Source organism: Terrapene carolina, unplaced genomic scaffold (genome assembly GCF_002925995.2).
Source record: "Terrapene carolina triunguis isolate 2854851 unplaced genomic scaffold, T_m_triunguis-2.0 Scaffold838, whole genome shotgun sequence".
Taxonomy (NCBI): Eukaryota; Metazoa; Chordata; order Testudines; family Emydidae; genus Terrapene; species Terrapene triunguis.
The window spans coordinates 4,234,784-4,255,410 of record NW_020665189.1 but is presented as its reverse complement, the minus strand read 5'-3'; the positions used below and the strand labels follow the sequence as shown (position 1 = coordinate 4,255,410).

At 42.9% G+C, this 20,627-nt stretch overlaps 1 protein-coding gene across 14 annotated transcripts in view; it reads left to right on the top strand.

Moving 5' to 3' along the window:
- Positions 1-2,003: 2,003 nt before the first annotated feature.
- The window catches only part of LOC112102600 (ankyrin repeat and KH domain-containing protein 1), a 193,486-nt gene continuing 174,862 nt past the window's right edge, over positions 2,004-20,627 (top strand). For all 14 annotated transcript variants that reach the window (XM_024193983.3, XM_024193985.3, XM_024193986.3 and 11 more), the window contains exon 1: positions 2,004-2,353. In XM_024193983.3, coding sequence (XP_024049751.1) covers positions 2,078-2,353 — 276 coding nt within the window. In that variant the 5' untranslated portion in view covers positions 2,004-2,077. The remainder of the gene's footprint in view (positions 2,354-20,627) is intronic.

Sequence of the window (20,627 nt, the reverse complement as noted above, 5' to 3'; positions counted from 1 at the left end):
GCCCCTCCTCCTCAGCCTTCTCCTCTCCTTCCCCCTCAGCACTGGATGGGACGGTTCCTGCTGGCTAGGGTTGTTTGGATGACTACCCTGCTACTTCTCACCACTATGCTGCAGCAGGGAGACCCACGCAGCAAACAAACTGGCAGCAGGCAATGAGAACTGGAGGGACAAGAATGGCTCCAACCTATCAGAATCCCTAGGGAAGAACAAGACAGTAGTAGGACCGAGGACAGAAATTTGGATGAGATCCTGCTAAACTAGAACTGCTGGCAAATATGTTTCCTCGGAGGAAGTAAACTCAAATGCCTGTCATTTCTTTCATCCTTTCTCTCCAACTTCTGGGCTGGGGAAAGCCCTGCCCCAACGCACTTCTGTCCCCTCCATCAGAGTGGGAAATCCAGTCAGAGAACAGGCACTGAGGCCTGGATGAAAGGGCAGCCTGGTTTTTAAACTGATGGATATACAGTGACCAGACAGGAAATGTGAAAAGTCGAGACAGGGGGTGAGGGGTAATAGGAGCCAAAAATCTGGACTGTCCCTATAAAATCGGGACATCTGGTCACCTTAGATGGATATAGAGAGAGCACAATTGTTTCCATTGCCTCCCTGTACTCACCGGTATGTCCAACAACAATGGAAAAGTTGGTCCAATAAAAGAGATTCTCATCCACCCTCCAACAATGGAAAAGCATACTGAATGGATGTCCCCGCGCCCCCAGTGATCAGTAACAAAACAGAACATAAGGTTGCTGCTGGGTACAGGGTCATTGTTAGGTTTCAGAGTGAATGTCACACTGAGATGAACCTGTGGACTAGTAAGGTCCACAGCTGGCACTGAAGCAGAAAACACCCAGGCATTTTGCAGGGGAAGGAGAAGCCAGGTGGCACGCCAGCCATTTCTCACAGCTCGGCACCTCCCCCGCCCCGGCAGAGCAGGTTAAACCCCAAGTAACTAGAGGGAAACAATGGCTATTATGCGCGCAGAGCTTGGTTCCCGGCCCCGGGGCAGCTCCGCTTCCCGCATGTGCCAGCTCCCAGTGCCGGACTGGTTCTGGGTCCCAGAGATCCCGGCTGCAGTAGGTCCTTGGGGAACTTCCCCCGCTGAATAGGCCCCCACCAACCGCCTGGCGTCCGGCGGACTGAGCGCCCCTGCCGCATGGGCGCTGCGAACACAGCTGGGGCGCGAAGGGGCCGAGCTCGCTGTGGCAGGGCAGGCGCCCTGCGGAGATCGCACGGGGGGGCACGTGAGGAGGAGAACACGGCCGCATCTAGGGGCAAGGCAAGGGAGTGAGCATCGCGGTGGGCGGGACTCGCAGAGTTGGGGCGGGGCCCATGCGGGTGTCAGCAGCGGCCACCCTTGGACTCAGCGTGGGGGTGGGGAAGGGGAAGGAAAGCAGACGGAATTGCGGACTGAGTGATTGACACCGCATTCATCCAGTTATATCTCCACTGCAGGGTAGGCTGGGGCAGGTGGCTGGGAAAGGAGGGCACGGCACTTATCATTGACAGACATGGCTATCGTCCAATCATAGTAGGGGGCGGAGCCTGGTCTCACTGAGTGAGACCTTCAGAAGGAGTCAAAGGGGAGTGTGTGACGGATTGGGAGACAAGCCAATCATTCGGCGCCAAGAGCTGTGCGGTATGACTGATGGACTATCTAAGCAATCGGAGTCCGGAAATCTCGAAATAAGTTGACCGACGGATATTTTATCCAATCAGTCTCCAGCTGTCCCGGGAGGGGCTTGACTGACATGCCAGATGCCCAGTCAGATTTCCTCAAATTCAGGAAGAGACCGAATGAGAACGGGGCGGGGCAGCGAGTACAAACCGCCTCGGCGTGTGCTCTCAAGGCAGCATGATTGGAGCGCGTGACGAGAAGATGAGTGGCGGGGGTTTTGTCCAATGGAGCTGAGGCTCAGACCGAACATGACCAATGAGAGTGGCAGAAGCGGGTGGGTAGGCGGTGCAGCGCTTCTAGTCTCGTTTGGTTGTGAGAAGTTAGTGGCGCTGCTGCTGGTGCTGTGAGGGGACGGAGACGGCTGGGCTGTGAGAGCAGCGGCGGCCCCGGATAAGCGCGATGCTCACAGACGGCACCGCCGCCCCTGTCGGCGACGAGGAGATAGACTCGGTCACTCCCCGTGCTCCCCCCACTGCCGAGGCCCCCGTCGCGGCCGGGCCCGCCCCGTTGGGGCTGCGGGCCGTGCGCCTCTTCGGGGAGGCTGGGCCCGGCGGGCCAGGAGGCCCCGGAGCGCCCGACGCTGGAGAGGCCGCCCTCGACTTCAAGCTGGCGGCCGCCGTGCTGAGGAGTGGGGGCGGCGGCGGTTCCGGCAGCGATGAGGACGAGGTGTCCGAGGTGAGAGACCGATGGCCGGGCCCGGCTTCTCTGCGCTCAGCCGCTTCCTGACCGGCCTAGGCCGGCTCGCAGCGGCAGCGGCGACCTGGGGCCTGACCTTCTGTGCTCAGTAAAACGGGGCCCAGAACCCAACAGCGAGCCCGGGGGTCCCAGTGTTCAGCCTCCTGTGCACCCAGGAGCGGGGGCCTCCCAGCATCCAACCGCTCGTCTCGCTATGTGCCTCCAATCGTCGTGAGCGGGGGACGGTCCCAGTACCAGCCCTGTGCCCGCGGAATGGGGGCGGGGCCCCGCACCCAAACTCCTCCATTGTGCCCCTAGTCTGTGGGGCTCGGCACCCCCACATTCTTCTCTTCATAGCCAGTCTGGGAGGAGGGTCTCAGCCGCTCAGCCCCTCCCTCCCGGCTGGGAGGGGGTGATTTGAGCACCTCATCTGCACCCAGTCTCGGGGAGATGGGGTCCCAGCACCCACTTTTGTTTATTCAGACTGATGGTCTGGGTGGGGGAGGGGTTTAGTATTCAGCCTTTCTCTCATATAGCGTGGGAGGGTGGTGGCTTCCAGTACCTGGCCACACTGAACCTATTCTGTGCTCCGTCTTAAGGAGTGTCTGAGGTTCCCAGCACTCACTTATTGCTACCCCGACTCAGGAGGAGGAGGTATAGGGGTTCCAAGCACTTAGTCTTGTGATGAGATGATGGGTTTCTCTCCCTAGAGAAGAATGGAAGGAATCCCACTCTCTAATCTCCCAAACACGTGTATAACCTGAAGGGGTGTGTGTGGGGGGGGGTGTATACCCATCAACGTCCTATATGGGGTCCGTGGGGGTTCTAAACACTCAGTGAACGCTGCTCCATCTGGTCTAGGGAGGGAAGACAAGTCTAAGTTTTCATCCACCATCACCACCCACTGGTGCTATGGTGAGGGAATTAGTTCAGTTTCCCATGTCACCTAATTGAAGGGGAGAGTTTTGAGGTCCTACCCACTACTACTGCCTTCACCTAAGCAGATGGTTCCTAGTGTCCAAAGCTCATGTGTTGCAGCTCCCCAACCTCTGCACATCTTTGCAAGAGGGAAAAGGTACAATTAACATAATGCTAACCCCCCCCCCCCCCCAGAATTGGATGCCTGGAGTGGATTGATGCTTGAACTTCTCTACTTTACAATTTCACCTGAAGGGATGGAAGGAGGGGCCCAGCACTTATCCTGGTGTCTAGGCACTCCATTGTGCATCTGTCCACTCACCCCCAGACCTGGTGAATTCTGAACTGTTAGGCCTTGTCCGACTAAGAAAGTTGCACTAGTTTAATAAAAATACATATTTTTAGTCCAATTGATTTAGGTAAACTTGTGTAAAGTGTGCGGGCACACTTCTTACAGCTTTCTAAATTAAGCTGAATTGATATGTCAGTTTAAGTTCCACACCAGGATTAAGCTGTTTTTAAATTCTAAATTAAACTGGTGGAACTTCTGTGTGTCAACATGGTCTCTGTTTGAGGTTACGGCCCATAAATATCCATGTTCTTGTAAATATTCAAACTGAAATATATTCCAGTGGGGCTGGGGGTTATTTGTAAAATACTTGACTCCCCTTCACGCGCTAGCTAAGGGGAAAAAAAATTGCTTCTCTGTTGGTATCTAGCATGTATCAAGCCTTCTATCTCTGTTCCTTCACATGTTAGTGTATATCTGTTTTACAGAAGTGTTTACAAAACACAGGTCTAAGTGAGAACCACTCTGAGAATCTGTCAGCTAAATATGAAATCAAGAAAGATCTAAAACATACCTACAGAGATTCTGAAATAGTATCTTTATTCTGATATTGATGCCATCATACTGGTAAAGATTCTGCTTTGGAAATTTATCCTTTTTGGTGTCAAGTATCAGAGGGGTAGCTGTGTTAGTCTGGATCTGTAAAAAGCAACAAAGAGTCCTGTGGCACCTTATAAACTAACACCTGTTAGTCTATAAGGTGCCACAGGACTCTTTGTTGCTTTATCCTTTTTGGGTATGTCTATGATGCAGATTAAGGGATGACGGTAGCATGGGTAGGCATACCTGCACCAACTTTACTCTAGTGTGGGTAACAATAATATGAAGATGCAGTGGTAGGGTTTTCAGTGTGGGCCAGCAACCAGAGTACATGATTAGGGTCATTGGAAGGCTTGTACTGGGATGGGTAACCCATGCTGAAGTCCATGTCACTATGTATTCACTAATATTATCCCCACTAGCTAGATTAAAGCTAGCATGGGTAGGCATACCCATGCTACAATCATACCTTAATTTGCGATGTACCTTTAGTTACCTACTTCTCTGTCTCAAGAGATGTGGATGTCTAATTAGTGTCTGTGAAGCACCCTTGTTGAGATCCTCTGGTGAATGAGGCTATATAATGGCAAAGTACTATTTATAGTTGATGCCTCTAGTCTGTAGATTCATTATAAACCATTGAGGGCAAAAAAGATTAGGAACTTTGTACAAACACTTGCTCAAGGCTGGAGTTTAGGAAATAAGATCTTTCTGCAAGAACAACTTTCTTGTTTAAAACTTTTTAAAAGGTGCTGCCAAATAAATATTCAGAGGCTTCCAAAATACACGCGTAGATAAGTTCTCTTGGTGTTTCTCCCTGAGTTTGATCCTGAATGTGCTCATTACCTGTGCTCAGTATTGGGCAGAGGTGACTGTATGAGGAAACATGACAGAGAAGGATGAGTCTTGACTGATTCCCTGCTAGGTTGTTATGGAACAAGATTGACACAATTCAGGAGGAGCTGTCTTTTAGCCTTGTTCTCTGTGGGAGAATATTAGAGGCACCTGCTGCTGTTGTCCTCTGTCCCAAAGAAGCAACTGTAAGCTCTTGGGATGGAAAACTGCAGCTCTTGAATTAGACAGCTTTGAAAACTTAGCAAGTGTCTGAGCTGTGGTCTCAAGTCATGAGTCGCTGACTTGGGTGTATGCTTTGAGGTACTACCAATGCTTGGAATTAGGGAGCACTTGAAGGGAGATTTAAAAATAAATACACCTCTACCCCGATATAATGCAACCTGATATAACATGAATTTGGATATAATGCGGTAAAGCTGCGCTCCAGGGGGGCGGGGCTGCACGCTCCGGTGGATCAAATCAAATTCGATATAACGCGGTTTCACCTATAACACGGTAAGATTTTTTGGCTCCCGAGGACAGCATTATATCGGGGTAGAGGTGTAATATGCTTCTGTTTATCCAAATGGCTTGAATGACATCCAAAAGTTTTGGATAAATGGAAGTGTTCTGTAAGTGACATAGGGTTACGTGGAGGGGAGGGGACACTGGCTTCGGGTAACTAGGATTTTCAGATAGCTGGAATTATACTGTACATAAAATGAAGGTTTGCCGTGTTCCCTTAATCTGGGCTTTTTCTGCAGTTGGCGTCTATAGTTCTAAAAAAGAAACCATGCTGAAATGACATCAGTAACAAGTGTATGTGCAAGTGCAGTATTCTTAATATATTGCATTGATGTGATTTTTAATATGGTAAAATAACTGGACTAGGATTAGTCAATGGCAGATGGAGAAAATAACCAAATAAAATCATCATGGAGGTGCAGAAAATAAAATACAACAGAAGTGTAAAACAAATACAGGATTCAAAAATGAATAAAATTTCACAGAGGCAAGATAAATAATACTTATAGCATTTCTTATCTGAGATTTGAAAGTGCTTTAAAATGGAAATATTATCCCCACATTGCAGATGAGGAAACTGAGGCACAGAGGTGCAGTGATTTGTCCACAGTCACACAGCCAGTCAGTGGCAGAGCTGGGAATACAACCCAGACCTCCTGACTCCCAGTCCATTTCCCTATTTCCTGCATTATTCTGCATCCTATGAGACACTTAATGGAAAAAAACAGCTGGGGTGGGGATCAGGAAGTCTCTAAAGTAGAAACAGTACCATATATATTCGTTCATTAGTCTGTTGGTTTATAAGCCGACCCCCAAGATGGTTAGGTAAAAATAGCAAAAACTGTATGACCCTTTCATAAGCCAACCCTATATTTCAGGGGTTGGCAAACTCTGGCTCCTGGCCCATTAGGGTAAGTGTCTAGTGGGCCTGGATGTTTTGTTTACCTGAAGCGTTCACAGGCACAGAGCCCCTCAGCCCCCAGTGGCCGCGGTTTGCTGTTCCCAGCCAATGGGAGCTGCGGGAAGTGCCGCGCCAATTCCCGCAGCTCCCAGTGGCTGGGAACGGCGAACCGCGGCCATAGGGAGCTGAGGGCTCCATGCCTGCAGATGCTCCAGGTAAACAAAATGACAATGTATTAGATATTCAAGTCAATGATTCCATAGAGTTTAAAATCAAATTTTGGAGATATGGAGATATTCTAGAACTGGAAGGGACCTTGAAAGGTCATCAAGTCCAGCCCCCTGCCTTCACTAGCAGGGCCAAGTACTGATTTTGCCCCAGATCCCTAAGTGGCCCCCTCAAGGATTGAACTCACAACCCTGGGTTTAGCAGGCCAATGCTCAAACCACTGAGCTATCCCAGTGTAAACATGTTTATAAGCCGACGCCCGCTCTTTGATGTGTCATTTTTTTACCAAAAATATTCAGCTTATGAACGAGTATATACGGTAAGTGGATATAATTTTTGAGCAATATCTTTGTCTCAGTTGTTCTAAAGGATTATTCTGTGGATGGAGGCAGAGGAGATGGGCATCAGAAATCGAAAAAACTGAGGAAGGAGAATAATGAGAATGAATTAGTTTTGAGTCAGCACAGGCCAAGAAACTGTACATATGGGGAAAGATTAGGAAACCTTGGGTATGTCTCCACTGCAGTTAGACACTCATGGCTGGCCCATGCCAGCTGACATACCCCTTATGAACACATTTGTCTGTTTGAGTTCAAAGGGAAAATACTTCTGAAACTAGTGGTGCAGATGAACTATGGAGAGGCTAATAAGGTGAGAGAGAGGAGATTCAGGAACCTGACACCTGTGATCACCAGTAAAAATACATCAAATGCAAATTGGTCAACAATTACAGATGATTCAAGCATGATCCATGGGAATCATATGAAGTAGACAATATTTTGTCTACTATTTCTGAAAAAATTAAGAGGGACGCAGTAATTCTCCTGTACTTATAGAAGATATTGCCACCAAAGGCTGTTGCCCCCATCATGTTTAATTTTGGAATCCCCACAGATTGCCCACGGGTTTGGTAACAATAGTGAAGGTCAAAAGATTCACATGTTACCTTAAATGTGGCCTGGGTTTGTGATTGCAAGCTGCTGTGGCCTATTTTAAATGAGTTAATCTAGTTCTGAGTGAACTGCCATCACTGTGAAGCTGGATTCTATTGCCAGAGCCTCAATAGGTGCTGATAGTTTAATAGCCATGCCTATTCACTCCATCTTCTTGATACTAGCTGTGATCCCTATAGGTTAAGTAGGAGGTACGTCGGCAGGAGCATGTGTGTGTGGAGTTTAGGCTACCTGTCCTTTGGCTATTGAAGACTACTGGGTCCAGGGCTATCAATATGTGACTCTTTTACCTTTCACCAAAATTGGGCTGCAGAAATAGAAGTACCAGATTGGAGTAAAGGACTATGATAGTTGAAGTATTTGCAATATTGTGTGCCTCACTGACCTAATATAAAATGAAAAAGCAAGTCTGGGGTCATCCATAACGATAAAGGTACTTGAGGATCTTGGGGCTCAGAGTGGCATCTGACTGCAGTCATATAAAAGTTATACAGGCCTCTTGTGTTCATAGTTATGTAGTTGTGATTTTTCAAAGGAAATTAAAGTTCACCCCGCTATAGAATGTCATTTAGTCCATTTGCATCCCTTTTTCAGAGTGGGTGGCCTGACAGCAGAATTGCCTTATGTATAAAATTTATCTATTCCATAAGCCTCTGGGTATATTTACATGAAACATAATTAAAAATTGGACACAACGTACCTTTAGAGTCCCTGTGGTAGGCACCCCATATCCTCCTTAATACATAAGGATTTCTTGCAGGGTGGATAAAAATAAATTATTTAAAAAAATGAAATGGGATTTTTGATCAGATTTTTTAAAATTTAAATTGCATTTTTATTTAAATACAAATTTCTTCTTAAATAAACCCTTTAAAATTAAATCTGAAATGACAACCCATGTTAAGGCCTAAACCTAATATAATCTATTAACATTTAAATAAAACTTGATCAGTGAGTCCTCTTAAAAACTTTAGTGAGCTAAAGGGTGCTGCTGTTTTAATTATATAATGAATCAGGGACCAAACATCTGTAATTTTTTGAGGCCAACTCAAGTTTTATAAGTGTAACAATGTCATGTAGTGCATTATCTATTTTCAGTCTTTATAACAGAGCAAATACTGGTATTTACATTTTCGCAACTATGTAAGTACTTTGAAGAACGCGGGGACAGACTTCCAAAGGTATTTAGTCACCTACAGATGCAAATAGATGCCTAGTGAGATTTTTAGAAGTGCCAAAGCAGATTATGTGCCCGCGCACATTTGAAAATCCCAGTAAGCACTTACTTGCATCTTGAAGCATCTAAAAAAAAAGACCTTTGTTTCTGGTCACCATGGGACAGATTTTTCAATCTGTCAGCACACTGACTATAAATAACACTTCCTTTGTTTAATATATCAGTTAGTTTGAAATGCAAAACATATTTTAATAAACCTTTTTTTTGAGTATCCAGTTTATTTAAGGTAGTTTATTAGAAACAGTTTTAAGTTGTGGTTCTTATACATTTTTAATTGATTCCAGTTTATATATAAAAGCAGCTTGACGCGTGGGTAATATTAACTAGTAAATAGAAAATGGTGAATCAAATTTCTTAACCTACAATAATTAAAAATTAAGAATGTGAATTAAATGTATGTTAGGCTATATAATTGTTTATACTATATTTACACACATCTTCCTGGTTAGCAAAAAATATCAAATTTAGTGTAAAAACTATATTTAGTTGCAAATGAACATGTCTGAATGCTATACCAACCAATGAGAACAGATACTTTCCTAAAGCAAAATTCAAAGTGCAAGTCTAAAACATGATTAGAACTAATGATTTAAATTAGGATTAGAATCGTGAATTAAATCACTCTATCTTGATTTCTTTTATCCAGTTTACACTCAAGCCTTTCTTCTGACCCAAAAAGAACCCCTCCTGAACCCATTCCCCCTCCAAAGTTTTCACCTGAAACAGAAATTACATTTACTTGCATCTGTTATGAGGACTCCCTGGTAGTTCTCAGTGGTATCAGCTGAAGTAAAAAATACTGTGTCCTGGGGAGTAAGTTCTGATTGTCCTAATATGGACATCTATATTTTCAGAAGTGATAACGTTGCTTCAAATATCACCCAAAGTCCTCTTATTTCCTGTGATTTTTATCTTGTCTTACTAATAGAAGTACCCATTTGCGGAATGAGGATAGTGTAACTAAATAAAAATTTAGGAAATTAATGAGTTATACTAATAAGTTCCTTTGTAAATATGGGAAATCTACAAAAATCATATTTATGTATTATCAAATGCATCAGTTATCAGAGAGTTAAAGACATCCTGTTGTTTGAAACCTTTCCATTGACACAGTATGATTTTCAACTCCTGTGATAGTCTAAATTATAAGAACAGTTGGACTCTCTTGTTAGATTATTCTCATTAATACACTTATTTGTAAACCAGCTTTTAAAACTACACTGCCTCTGTGTAAGCTTGAAAGCTTGTGTCTCTCACTAGCAGAAGTTGGTCCAATAAAAAATAATACCTCACCCCCCTTGTCTAACTATCTCTAAGTTTGAGGTAAATGGGTGATATCGGGCGATGGAGGGGGGTCACAGTTCAAGCAAAAACCTGTTCCATCAATAGATAGTAACTCATCCCTGGGATTGTTTCTTTTAATTGTTAAACCAGTCCATTTGTGGTCATAAAGGTAAAGGTGTTTTTTGTTGAAGCCTAATTTTGGAGGAACTGTTGGGTCTTTGAAATTTTGGGGATTAAAACAGACCAGGCTGTTTTTCATTTCCTTTTTCCATCTATAACCTCTAATAATCATTTTAATATAAATTGGAGACTTAACATTTTTCCTAACTACTTGTTGTTTGTATAAATTAAATTTTTGTGTGTGCAATATATCTATCAAAATGTAGCTAGAAGAGTCATGTTCCTGGATATAGTATGTGTTAATACTGTGCAATCATGTTGTGAAGAAACAAATTCATGTGAATGGTCTCATTATTTTTCAGTAGTTCTGCGATAAGATGAGAACTTTTTCTTCTTCTCTCCCCATTCCACTTTTGGCTGGTAGAAACTTGATAAACATTCCTCCTTTTTAAATCCTTCCTCCACAAGGCCTTGTTTCACAATATCCCATAATTCTGACTAAGCAGGTCTGGTGTAACTAAATAAAAATTTAGTGACTCCTTTCAGAGCCATCCAATTTAGCTTTTGAGACAGGTGATGATAGATGGTTAATTGTTGTGGTCTTTGCTGGTCAGAAGAGCCCAAAACTCTGATCCTCACTTGACTATGTAACACTTCTTCTAGATCCATTTGCTGGCCCTACTCCAAAAATCCTTTTGTCTGTTTGAAAATAGAAGACACTTTACTTTAAATATTTGTTTAAATGCACAAAAATATACAGAATATGTGCTTGTGACTTTACTTTAACACGTCAGAGGCCCAGAGTTTCCACTAGGCCCATAAGTTACTCCTCCCCAGTTGCTTCCAATAAAACACAGCCCCTCAACAACTCACTTCTTAACTACAGAAATCAAAACTCCCTGATGAAACCTATTCTCCCCATCAATATCCTCCTTACCCAGAAACCTTAGTAAAATGATAAATGTTAGTGTGCCTGGAAGGCTTACAAATCTGGCCTGTTTCAGACCAAAGAGAGAAGGAGATCAGCTTTTTGAGGTGAGTGCATCACAAAGAGAAAGGTCTACCACTAGGCCCCAGTCTTAAATGAAGGGGACTCCAGACCATACTGCTAATTGCAAACATGACAGAGCACAGGGAGAGAGGCCATCCCTTAAGTAGATATTCAAGCTATTTATGGTTAAAAACAGCACATTATTTACCACTTGTATTTTAATCTTGAGTTTCCGGTGGAGCAGAATGTAGCACGGGAATTGTATTGGGGTTGCTTTGTTCACTGGAATAGACTTTTGTTAGGATAACTCTTAAGGGTTACCCTATATTTCATTTGCTGGCTCTACAGTGGCAGAACATGCATGTAAACTTGTATGTGCTAGGTTTGAAAAGTTTTACTAAAAATGGCACAAGATTTGGAAAAGCTCAGCATGGTCTCCACCAAGCTATATAGTTCTATATAGTAGGTGACTTGTATATGGAACACTCTCTTAACTTCTTTCAGGGGGCTGCTTTTTCTCTCTTCTGCTGGCAGTTGAAGGGCATAGCAGTTACTTTTCCTACAGGAGATCCTGTGAGTTTTATCTTATGTGGGAGTAGTCACTTTTAAATATTGAGGCTCTCTGGTGTGCCTGAAGCATATAGGTGGGGTGGGGATCAGCTTGCTGAATTGCTAGATGGCATGCTCATCTGTTCCGTTCGTGCATTTTTAAGGCCTCTTCTTTTTTGTATTGTCAAGTTTTCTAAAAGTTATCTAGAACTGACGACTCTTTTAAAACTGGCACAATTATATGGAAATCACATTTTGGGGCCTAAACTGCTTGACGGCTCATCAATAGAACCTTTCACATTGGGCCTTGCTTGAAAAAGACCACTTTTACAAATAATTGTTTACTCTACCTGAGCCCAGGTGGTGGTAGCTGATCAAAGCAGCCCTCTCAATGATTTTTTTTTCTAGACTGAGGAAAAAAATGTACTTGTAAAATGTATTCGTTATGTTTTTAAAGTGAGCAATTTCCCTTGTATAAAGATGATCAATTTTGGGCAGAGTAGTAAATAAAGAAGACTGAATAAACTATGGGCTCCCAATCCACCAGACATGTGGTCTGTTTTCCCATGTTTTCCTCTTTTGAGTTTGACAAGGGTGATGTGAACATTCCTCCTGTAGTGAAGTAGAAAGGAGGTGACAGCTCCCCCAGCCTCAACGCACAAGCATACCTTGTTAGGAAGGAGAATGGAATCTTTCACACCCAGGAATGGGGAGTTATCCCTTAACTTGTGCGTTTTGTGAAGATTCAACCTGAAATATGTACAGTAGATGGTTTTCCCTCCTAGGGTTGCTGGTGGTATAAGCAACTTCCCCCAGTAGAGCGTAAAAGACAAACCCAAGGAAGTCCATTAGTTTTAAACAAAACGTGGTTTTATGCTGCTTCTGGTAATTTGAGGTTTGTCTTTGATATTTTTTTAAAAAATTTATTGTGTTGAAATACTTGAACTAGATCCTGGCTACACTGTTTCTGTCTCATCTTGGAATAAAGTCATATTACATTTCTTATGTTGGTTATTTCCTTGAAAACAGTGATGTCAAATACAGGGTTGTTTCCATGGAAATAGATGACATCAGAAATTGACTTTAGTGCAAGATCTGAGGGGTGGGAATAAATGAGCTGCGGGGAAACCTTTTGAAGCAGTTATTAAATAATGAAAAAATGGATCAACTGATTAGTAAATTGATTAGTGTATGCTGAAATATACTTGAACACATATAGTGCTTAATAAATATAACTGTTTCCCTTAGACACTAAGGCCTAGTCATCTGTCTAAGGCCTTCCTTAGGTACAAGACTATCTGTTCTCCCCTTGATGTGTACACTTAACTCCCACTAGGTTTCATGTATTATGAATATGCTTTGAGAATAGAGCAGATGGCAGTTGGAACCAACTCTGTATATATGGTGAGTCCCTTGCTGATAACTGCAAAGAACCATTTGAAACTAAAACTACCTCAACCTACCTGTGTACTAATCAGTCCTGGCTGCAGTCTTGTTTTTATTTTATAACTCTTAAACTAGTGACTGAAATATCTACCAATCTTGTAGCTTTTTTTATAGGCAATTCAAAGGAGTTTCTGCACTTGTTCTGTTTTTCTGCTATCCTTACTTAACCATGACAAAACTACAAGATTATAGGAACACTTCCTATGTTTTGAATTTGTTGCCTTTCAAGAATGTTAGTTTAATTTCTTTTGTGGTTGAACTTCCACAGATCACATGGTCCTACTCCAATAATGGCTTCATCCTTAGCTCTGCCCTGGTAGAGTTTCCAGTATTCATGAAACTATTCAGAGGTATTGCTTCATTTTAAATACCTGTTTTGGTATAGGAAAGTTCAGTTGAATATCTGAGAGAAATTTGCTGATGTGTTTTATATGGACCACCTGTCCAACTCTTCTCCCCCCCTCCCCCCAGAATGTCTGCCCATAAAAGTTACTTAACATTGATTTGTTAATACTAGCTTAAGAAAATTCAAAGCCTGGGACTCTGGATGTCTAACTTTTATCATGGAGGAATGTTCCCATACTGCATTTCTGTCTTGATGTATCACATAGGTATGTATTTGCATATGCAAACATTGGCCTGACTTTTGAGTAGTGACTGGTGATTTTGTGTGTCCAGCATGAGATGCTTTGATGAGGTATTGCAGGTTGGGCACTCATAATTGCTGATCACTTCTGAAAATATATGGCAGAGTGTTTTGTAAATACCTTGCATTACTAAAAGCCATCTTAAGAAAATATGTAAGTGTTAAGTAATGTTAACTAAGGATACCTAGTACTTGAATTCCAGACTTCAGAGCACAGCACATGTCTGCTTTGCATTTGGGAAGTAGTCTTTCTTATGTGCCCAGTGACACACTATAAATCTAGTATTTTGTATGATCTACAAAATGAATTTACAATAGACGGCATTTTGAAGTAAACATATTACAGCCTGGTTCCTACAGTCTTGTTTTTTCACTTCCTGATGACCGCTTAATGTCATGGAATGCTGGTCTCTTAAGGGGAGAAAAATCTCTTCAAAAATATGCAGTTTGTCTTTTTTGTCTATTGGGGCAGAGTTAAGATTGTGAAGTTGTGTGTGGTGGTTTTTGTACGAGTGCAACCTTAGCTCTGAATTTTCTGAGGTGGTAAAATGTTGAATATTGAGGTAATTTTCACTCAAAAATGGTATGTCTGCAACCTCAGATTCACCTGGACATTCTCCTTATGCTTGCTGACTGCTTAAGGTATTCAGCAGTAGAGGTCCACTCTGGCTCCTGAGATCTGACAGAGAATAGCTCCTTTCATGCACAACTTAAGAGGTGTGCAGGAGGGAGGATCTTTTCCTGGGCACCTTATATGCTCAACAGATGGGTAAAGGGGGTAAGGGAGGGGAAGCTAACCAGCTCCCTCCACCAAAACCAACCTCTGGAGTCTCTGTCCTCAACGAACTACAGTTGGATTGTTGGCCTTCCAGCAATCCCTCCAGTCTTGCGGGGGCGGGGGCCTGATAACCTTATTTATGCTTACTGGGAGCTTAAACAGGGCTTCTGGTGGGTGTTGTAGATTAAGGATCCTAACAACCCTTTTTAAAGCTTCTAGAGGCAATGTACGTGCAAGTACAATAATTGTTTTTAGGCTTGCAGTGAGGGTGGGGTCCTACTCCCCAAGACTTTCAGCGGGAGTTTGTGTGTGTTGGGGGGAGGCATCATCGTCCGTGTGTGTGTAAAGCAGTGGCACTAATGAACCTCTTAAGATGTACAGTGATTTGGAAAATCTGTTGCTTCCTTGTGACACCTCATACTCTACTGGAACTGTAGGTGGCCCCCAAGGTCTATGCTCCCCCCATGTATCCGTGCTTGTATGCACCTCTTGTGGTCATAAGATGAGAGAGGTGGGGCAGAGCAGGGAAGTATTAGCCTTCGCGTGGAGATGGGACATATCTACACAAGCACTTTTGTCGGTCAGGGGTGTAGGGGGGGAAAAAACACACCCCTAACTAATATAAGTTATACTGACAGAAGCGCTGGTGTGGACAGCGCTATGTTGTTGGGAGATGCTATCCTTCTGACATAGCTACCACCGCTCATTGGGGATAGTTTAATTATGCTGATGGGAGAGCAGCTACACAGGAGACCTTACAGCGATGCATCTGCAGTGGTACAGCTGTTCCACTGTAAGATCTCTAGTGTAGACATAGCCTAAATACATAAACCTAGTAAACGTGATTAAATGATGATCTGGCAAATACTGTTAAATTATTCTGTGATTACCATCTTTTTAAAATTACAAACAGGTTTATTTTTAAAATTTACAAACAGTAAATACAATTTTTGGTGGAAGACTTTTTTTGCCAGTGAAAAACCTTCCTAGTAGTGATTGGTTTGCATAGAATCATAAAAATGGAGGGCTGCAAGGGACCTTAATAAGTCAAGTCCAGCCCCCTGCTCTGAGGCAGGACAAGGTAAAGGTAGACTGATCCCTGACAAGTATTTGACCAACCTGTTCTTAAAAGCCTCCAGTGATAAGTTCCAAGAGAGGTTGTAGAATCCCTATCTTTTATAGTGAGGAGGTTTTTCCTAACATCTAGCCTATAATTTCCTTGCTGCAGATTAAGCTGATTACTGTCCTACTTCCAGTTGATCACTGTCCTCTTTATAACAACCCTTAACATATTTGAAGACTGTTATCAGGCTCCCCCTCCGTTTTCTTCTCTCGACTAAACGTGCCCAGTTTTTTAACCTGTCCTCATAGGTCAGGTTTTCTAAACCTTTTCTCATTTTTGTTGCTCTCCTCTGGACTCTCTCCAGTTTGTCCACATGTTTCTAAAATGTGGAGCCCAGAGTTTGATGCAGAACTCCAGCTGAGGCCTCATCAGTTCTGAGCTGAGCAGGACAGTTACCTCTCATGTCTAATACAACACTCTTGTTAATACACCCAGGAAAGGTATTAGTCTTTTTCATAAGTGCATCACATTGTTGACTCATATTTAGTTTGTGATCCAGTGTAACCCCCAGATCCTTTTCAGCGGTACCACCACCGAGCCAGTTATTCCCCATTTTGTAGTTGTGCATTTGATTTTCCTTCTTAAGTGAAGTTCTCTGCAGTTTTCTTGAATTTCATCTTGTTGATTTCAGACCAATTCTCCAATTTGTCAAGGACATTATAAATTCAAAGCCTGTCCTGCAAAGTGCAAACTTGCAAACCTTTCCCAGTTTGATGTCATCCAGAGATTTTATAAGCATGCTCCCCACTCTATTATCCAAGTTATTAATGAAAATATTGAATAGAACTGGACCCAAGACTGAGCCCTGCAGGTCCCTACTAGATAAATCCTCCCAGTTTGACAGCAAACCATGGATAACTACTCTTTGAGTTTGAGTATGTCTTTCAGCCAGTTGTGCACCTACCTTACAATAATTACATCTAAACCACATTTCCATAGTTTGCTTATGAAAATGTCATGTGGTACTGTCAAAATCAAGATATATTATGACTACTGCATTCCCCCATCGACTAGGCCAGTAACCCTGTCAAAGAAGGAAATTAAGTTGGTTAAACACGATTTGTTCTTGACAAATCCTTGCTGGCTATTCCTTATAACCCTGTTATCCTCTAGGTACTTACAAATTGATTGCTTAATAATTTGTTCCCGCATCTTTCCAGGTATTTAATTTATGCTGGTTGGCCTGTTGTTTCCTGGGTCGTCTTTGTTACCCTTTTTAAAGATAGGTACTATGTTTGCCCTTCACCAGTCCTCTGGGACCTCACCTGCCTACATGATTTCTTGAAAATAGTTGCTGATGGTTCAGAGATTGCTTCAGCTAGGTCCTTAAGTACTCTAGGATGAATTTCATCAGGCCCTGTCAACTTGAATACATTTATTATCTGACTTATCTAAATATTCTTTAACCTGTGTTCCCTATTTTGGCTTACATTCCTTCCCCCTTGTTTAATATTAATTGTGTTAAATATCTGGGGGTCACCATTAACCTCTTAAGTGATGATGGAAGCATCTTGCCTTCTTGATGTCATCAGTTATTAGCTCTCTTTCCCCACTAAGTAGGGGACCTACACATTCCTTCATCTTTCTCTTGCTCCTAATGCATTTAAATAACCTATATTTAGTGTCCCTTACTAGGCGTAACTCATTTTGTGCTTTAGCCTTTCTGATTTTGTCCCCACATGCTTGTGCTATTCTCTTGTACTCCTCCTTAACAATTCGTCCATGTTTCCACTTTTTTAGAATTCCTTTTCAATTTTTCAGGTCATTAAAGAGCTCCTGATGGAGCCATACTGGCCTCTTACTATTCTTCCGATCTTTCCATCAAATCGGGATAGCTTGTAGTTATGCCTTTAATATTGCCCCTGTGAGAAATTACCAGCTCCCCTGGACTACTTTAGCCCTTAATTTTCTTCCCTTTGGACCTTGCTTACCAGTCCCGAGTTTGTTAAAGCCTGTGTTTTTTGAAGTTCATTGTCTTGCTCTCACTCCTTCCTTTCCTTAGAATCATGAAATCATCATTTCATGATAATTTTCACCCAATGTGCCTTCCAGCTGCAGATTCACTATCAATTCCTCCATGTTGGTCAGACTCAAGTCTAAAATGGCTGTCCTTGCTCCACTTTCTGAACCAAAAAGTTGTCCCCAATAGATTCCAAGAACTTACTGAAAATCTTGTGTTTTACCATATTACTTTACCACAACAGCTGTCTGGCTAGTTAAAGTTTCCCTTTACTATCAGGTCTTGTATTGGATATTTATTTATTCTAGAATGCCTTCTTCCTGATTTGGTGGTTCATAGTAGACCCATACTATGATGTCAGCCCTATTTCCCCCCCTTATTTTTGCCCAGAGATTTTCAACTGTTCTGCTTCTCACCTCGTCCTTACCTCAGAACAAGTGTATATTCTTGATGTATAATGCAACACCTTTTTTTCCTGCCTGTCCTTCCTGAACAAGCTACTTTTCTATACCAATATTCTAGTCATGACTTATCCTACCAAGTCTCTGTGGTGCCAGTTAAGTCATAATTTATCTTATGTACTTCCAGTTCTTCCTGTATATTCTCCATTTTGAGGTCTGTCTCAGGGCTAGATACTTATAAATAGAAAATTAGATCCTCAATAATGTGAAGTCCTGATTTGTTAGAGCTGGTATGCCATTCTGACATTAATACTTAAACATAATTTAAAAATTGTTTAGGCGTTTAATCACATTTTGGTTTTGAACACTGGACCTTAACTAGATTAATCCAGTGCATTTTTGTCTCGTTTCTCTTTTGCTACAAAGTGGCAAAATTAAGACTTTAGAACTGTGAGCCTCTGTATTTAGGGTTCCATAACTCATGAACCCCGTGTCCTGTTCATTTCCACAGTCGCAGCAGCCACTCCATAACTACCCTCTTTCATTTACCAATCCTATCTAGAGCAGAAATACTAGTGATGGTAACTCTTACTGATATTAGCAACATAGTTTTAAAAATAGTGGTTAAAAAAGAAACTTAAACTATCATAGAGAAGACTTCTGACCAGAATAAAAATTAGTTGCTATCCAGTGGGCTTAACACAGGCTTTGCACACCTTGTATGATTCTTTATGAAATCTGAATAATTCAAATTGTATGGTGATGATCTCATGTATACTTCAGTTTTACTTACAGGATAGCCAAGATTGAAAATAATCTTGTGGTGCTGACTAGGAGGCCTCAGTCATTGACCAGGATCCCATTGTGCTTGGTGCTGTACAAACACACGATATTAAAATGGTCCCTGCCACTAAAAGTTCAGTTTTTTGGGGTGCATCTGGAAGACACTCACCTAAAGAAATAGTAATATTGCAGCTTTCACTTTCCAACACAAGGGCACATATTTGTTCTTTTGCTTTTGTCACTTCTGAATTCCTTTTTGTGTTTATATATTTAAAAAAAAAAAACGTAGTTAGCAAAACAAAGTGCTGATGCTAGGAATCAGTTTTCTCTCTCCCATGTCTATATCTTAGTCTAATCTAACCAAAGTTGGCCGGTACAGCTAAGAGTGCATTTGCTGGTATAGTTTAGACTGCTTCCCTGAGCAAAATAACCTATGTTGGTAAAAGCACTCTTTTGCCAGTATAACTGCATCTACATAAGGGCTTTTGCTGGTATGGAAATGGTATAAGTATATGTGAGTGGGGGGGGGGGCGGAATCTGACCCGTCCTCAACCAACATAAGTATACCAGCAAAAGTTTAGTGTAGACCTGGCTTTAGTCTGATTTTGTTTCTGTCCCTTAGTATATTGCTAAGGCTATGTTTTAGTGATGAGTATTTTTATAAAAGTCACGAACAGGTCATGGGCAGTAAACAAAAAATCATGGCCCATGACCTGTCCGTGACTTTTACTAAAAATACCCATCACTAAAACTTGGCGGAGGGCTGCTCGGAGGCCCCGCGGGTACTGGAGGAGGGCAGCCTGGGTGCTGGGGGGGTGCGGGTGGCGGGGCCAGTAGGCTTCCTACCTGGCTCCGTGCCTCCCCCCCCCCCCCCATTCCTCCCCCAGCACCAGCAGAGTTTGGGTGTGGGAGGGGGTATGGGACAGTGTGAGTTGGGGTCTGGGCGGCGCTTACCTGGGGTGCTAGCAGCTGAGTGAGGGGGGTGTCACCGCTTCCGAGGAGCCCTGCAGGTAAGCGCTGCCAGAGTCCACCTCACCTTGTCCTCTGCCCCCTCCCACACCCAAACTCTGTTGCTGCTGAGGGAGGTGGTGTGGTGGCCCGAGACTGCCCCAGCAGCAGCTGGTGCGATTGGCACAGGGGCTGCCTGAGCTGCCCCGAGCCAGGCACACCAGACACTGCTGAAGTCACAGAAAGTCACAGAATCCATGACCTCTGTGACAAACTCATAGCCTTATTTATTGCCCCCCCCCCTTTTTTTTTAAAAGCAACTAGTGTTGCTCTTGCAAAGCTGTCTTGGAGAGGTTTAAAGCCTGTGATGTTTATTCAGTATCTCACCCCCCTGACCTGAAATAAACCAAGCCTTGGTATTGATCTATGAATACCTATATAGTTGTGTCAGATATTTGTGAACGCATCTGCTATAAGAGATGATCTCTTTTGTAATTGGATCTGTAAACCTCTCTGTGGCTGCTGCAGTCCTTTGGCAGTACTTCAGCAAGTTCCGTGAGCTACAACGATGCAGTTAAGTGTGCCAGTGTTAAGTGTCCCTGCTCATGTCCTCGTGTCCAGTTGCTTGTTGTCCAGTAGTAGTAGCTTGCCACATCATCTGAATTCTTGATGCCTGGGAATTGCTGAACATTTACAATGGGTGTTGCAATTTTATTGAGCAGCTATGTCTTAAATCAGCACTTTCACATTCATATCTAAT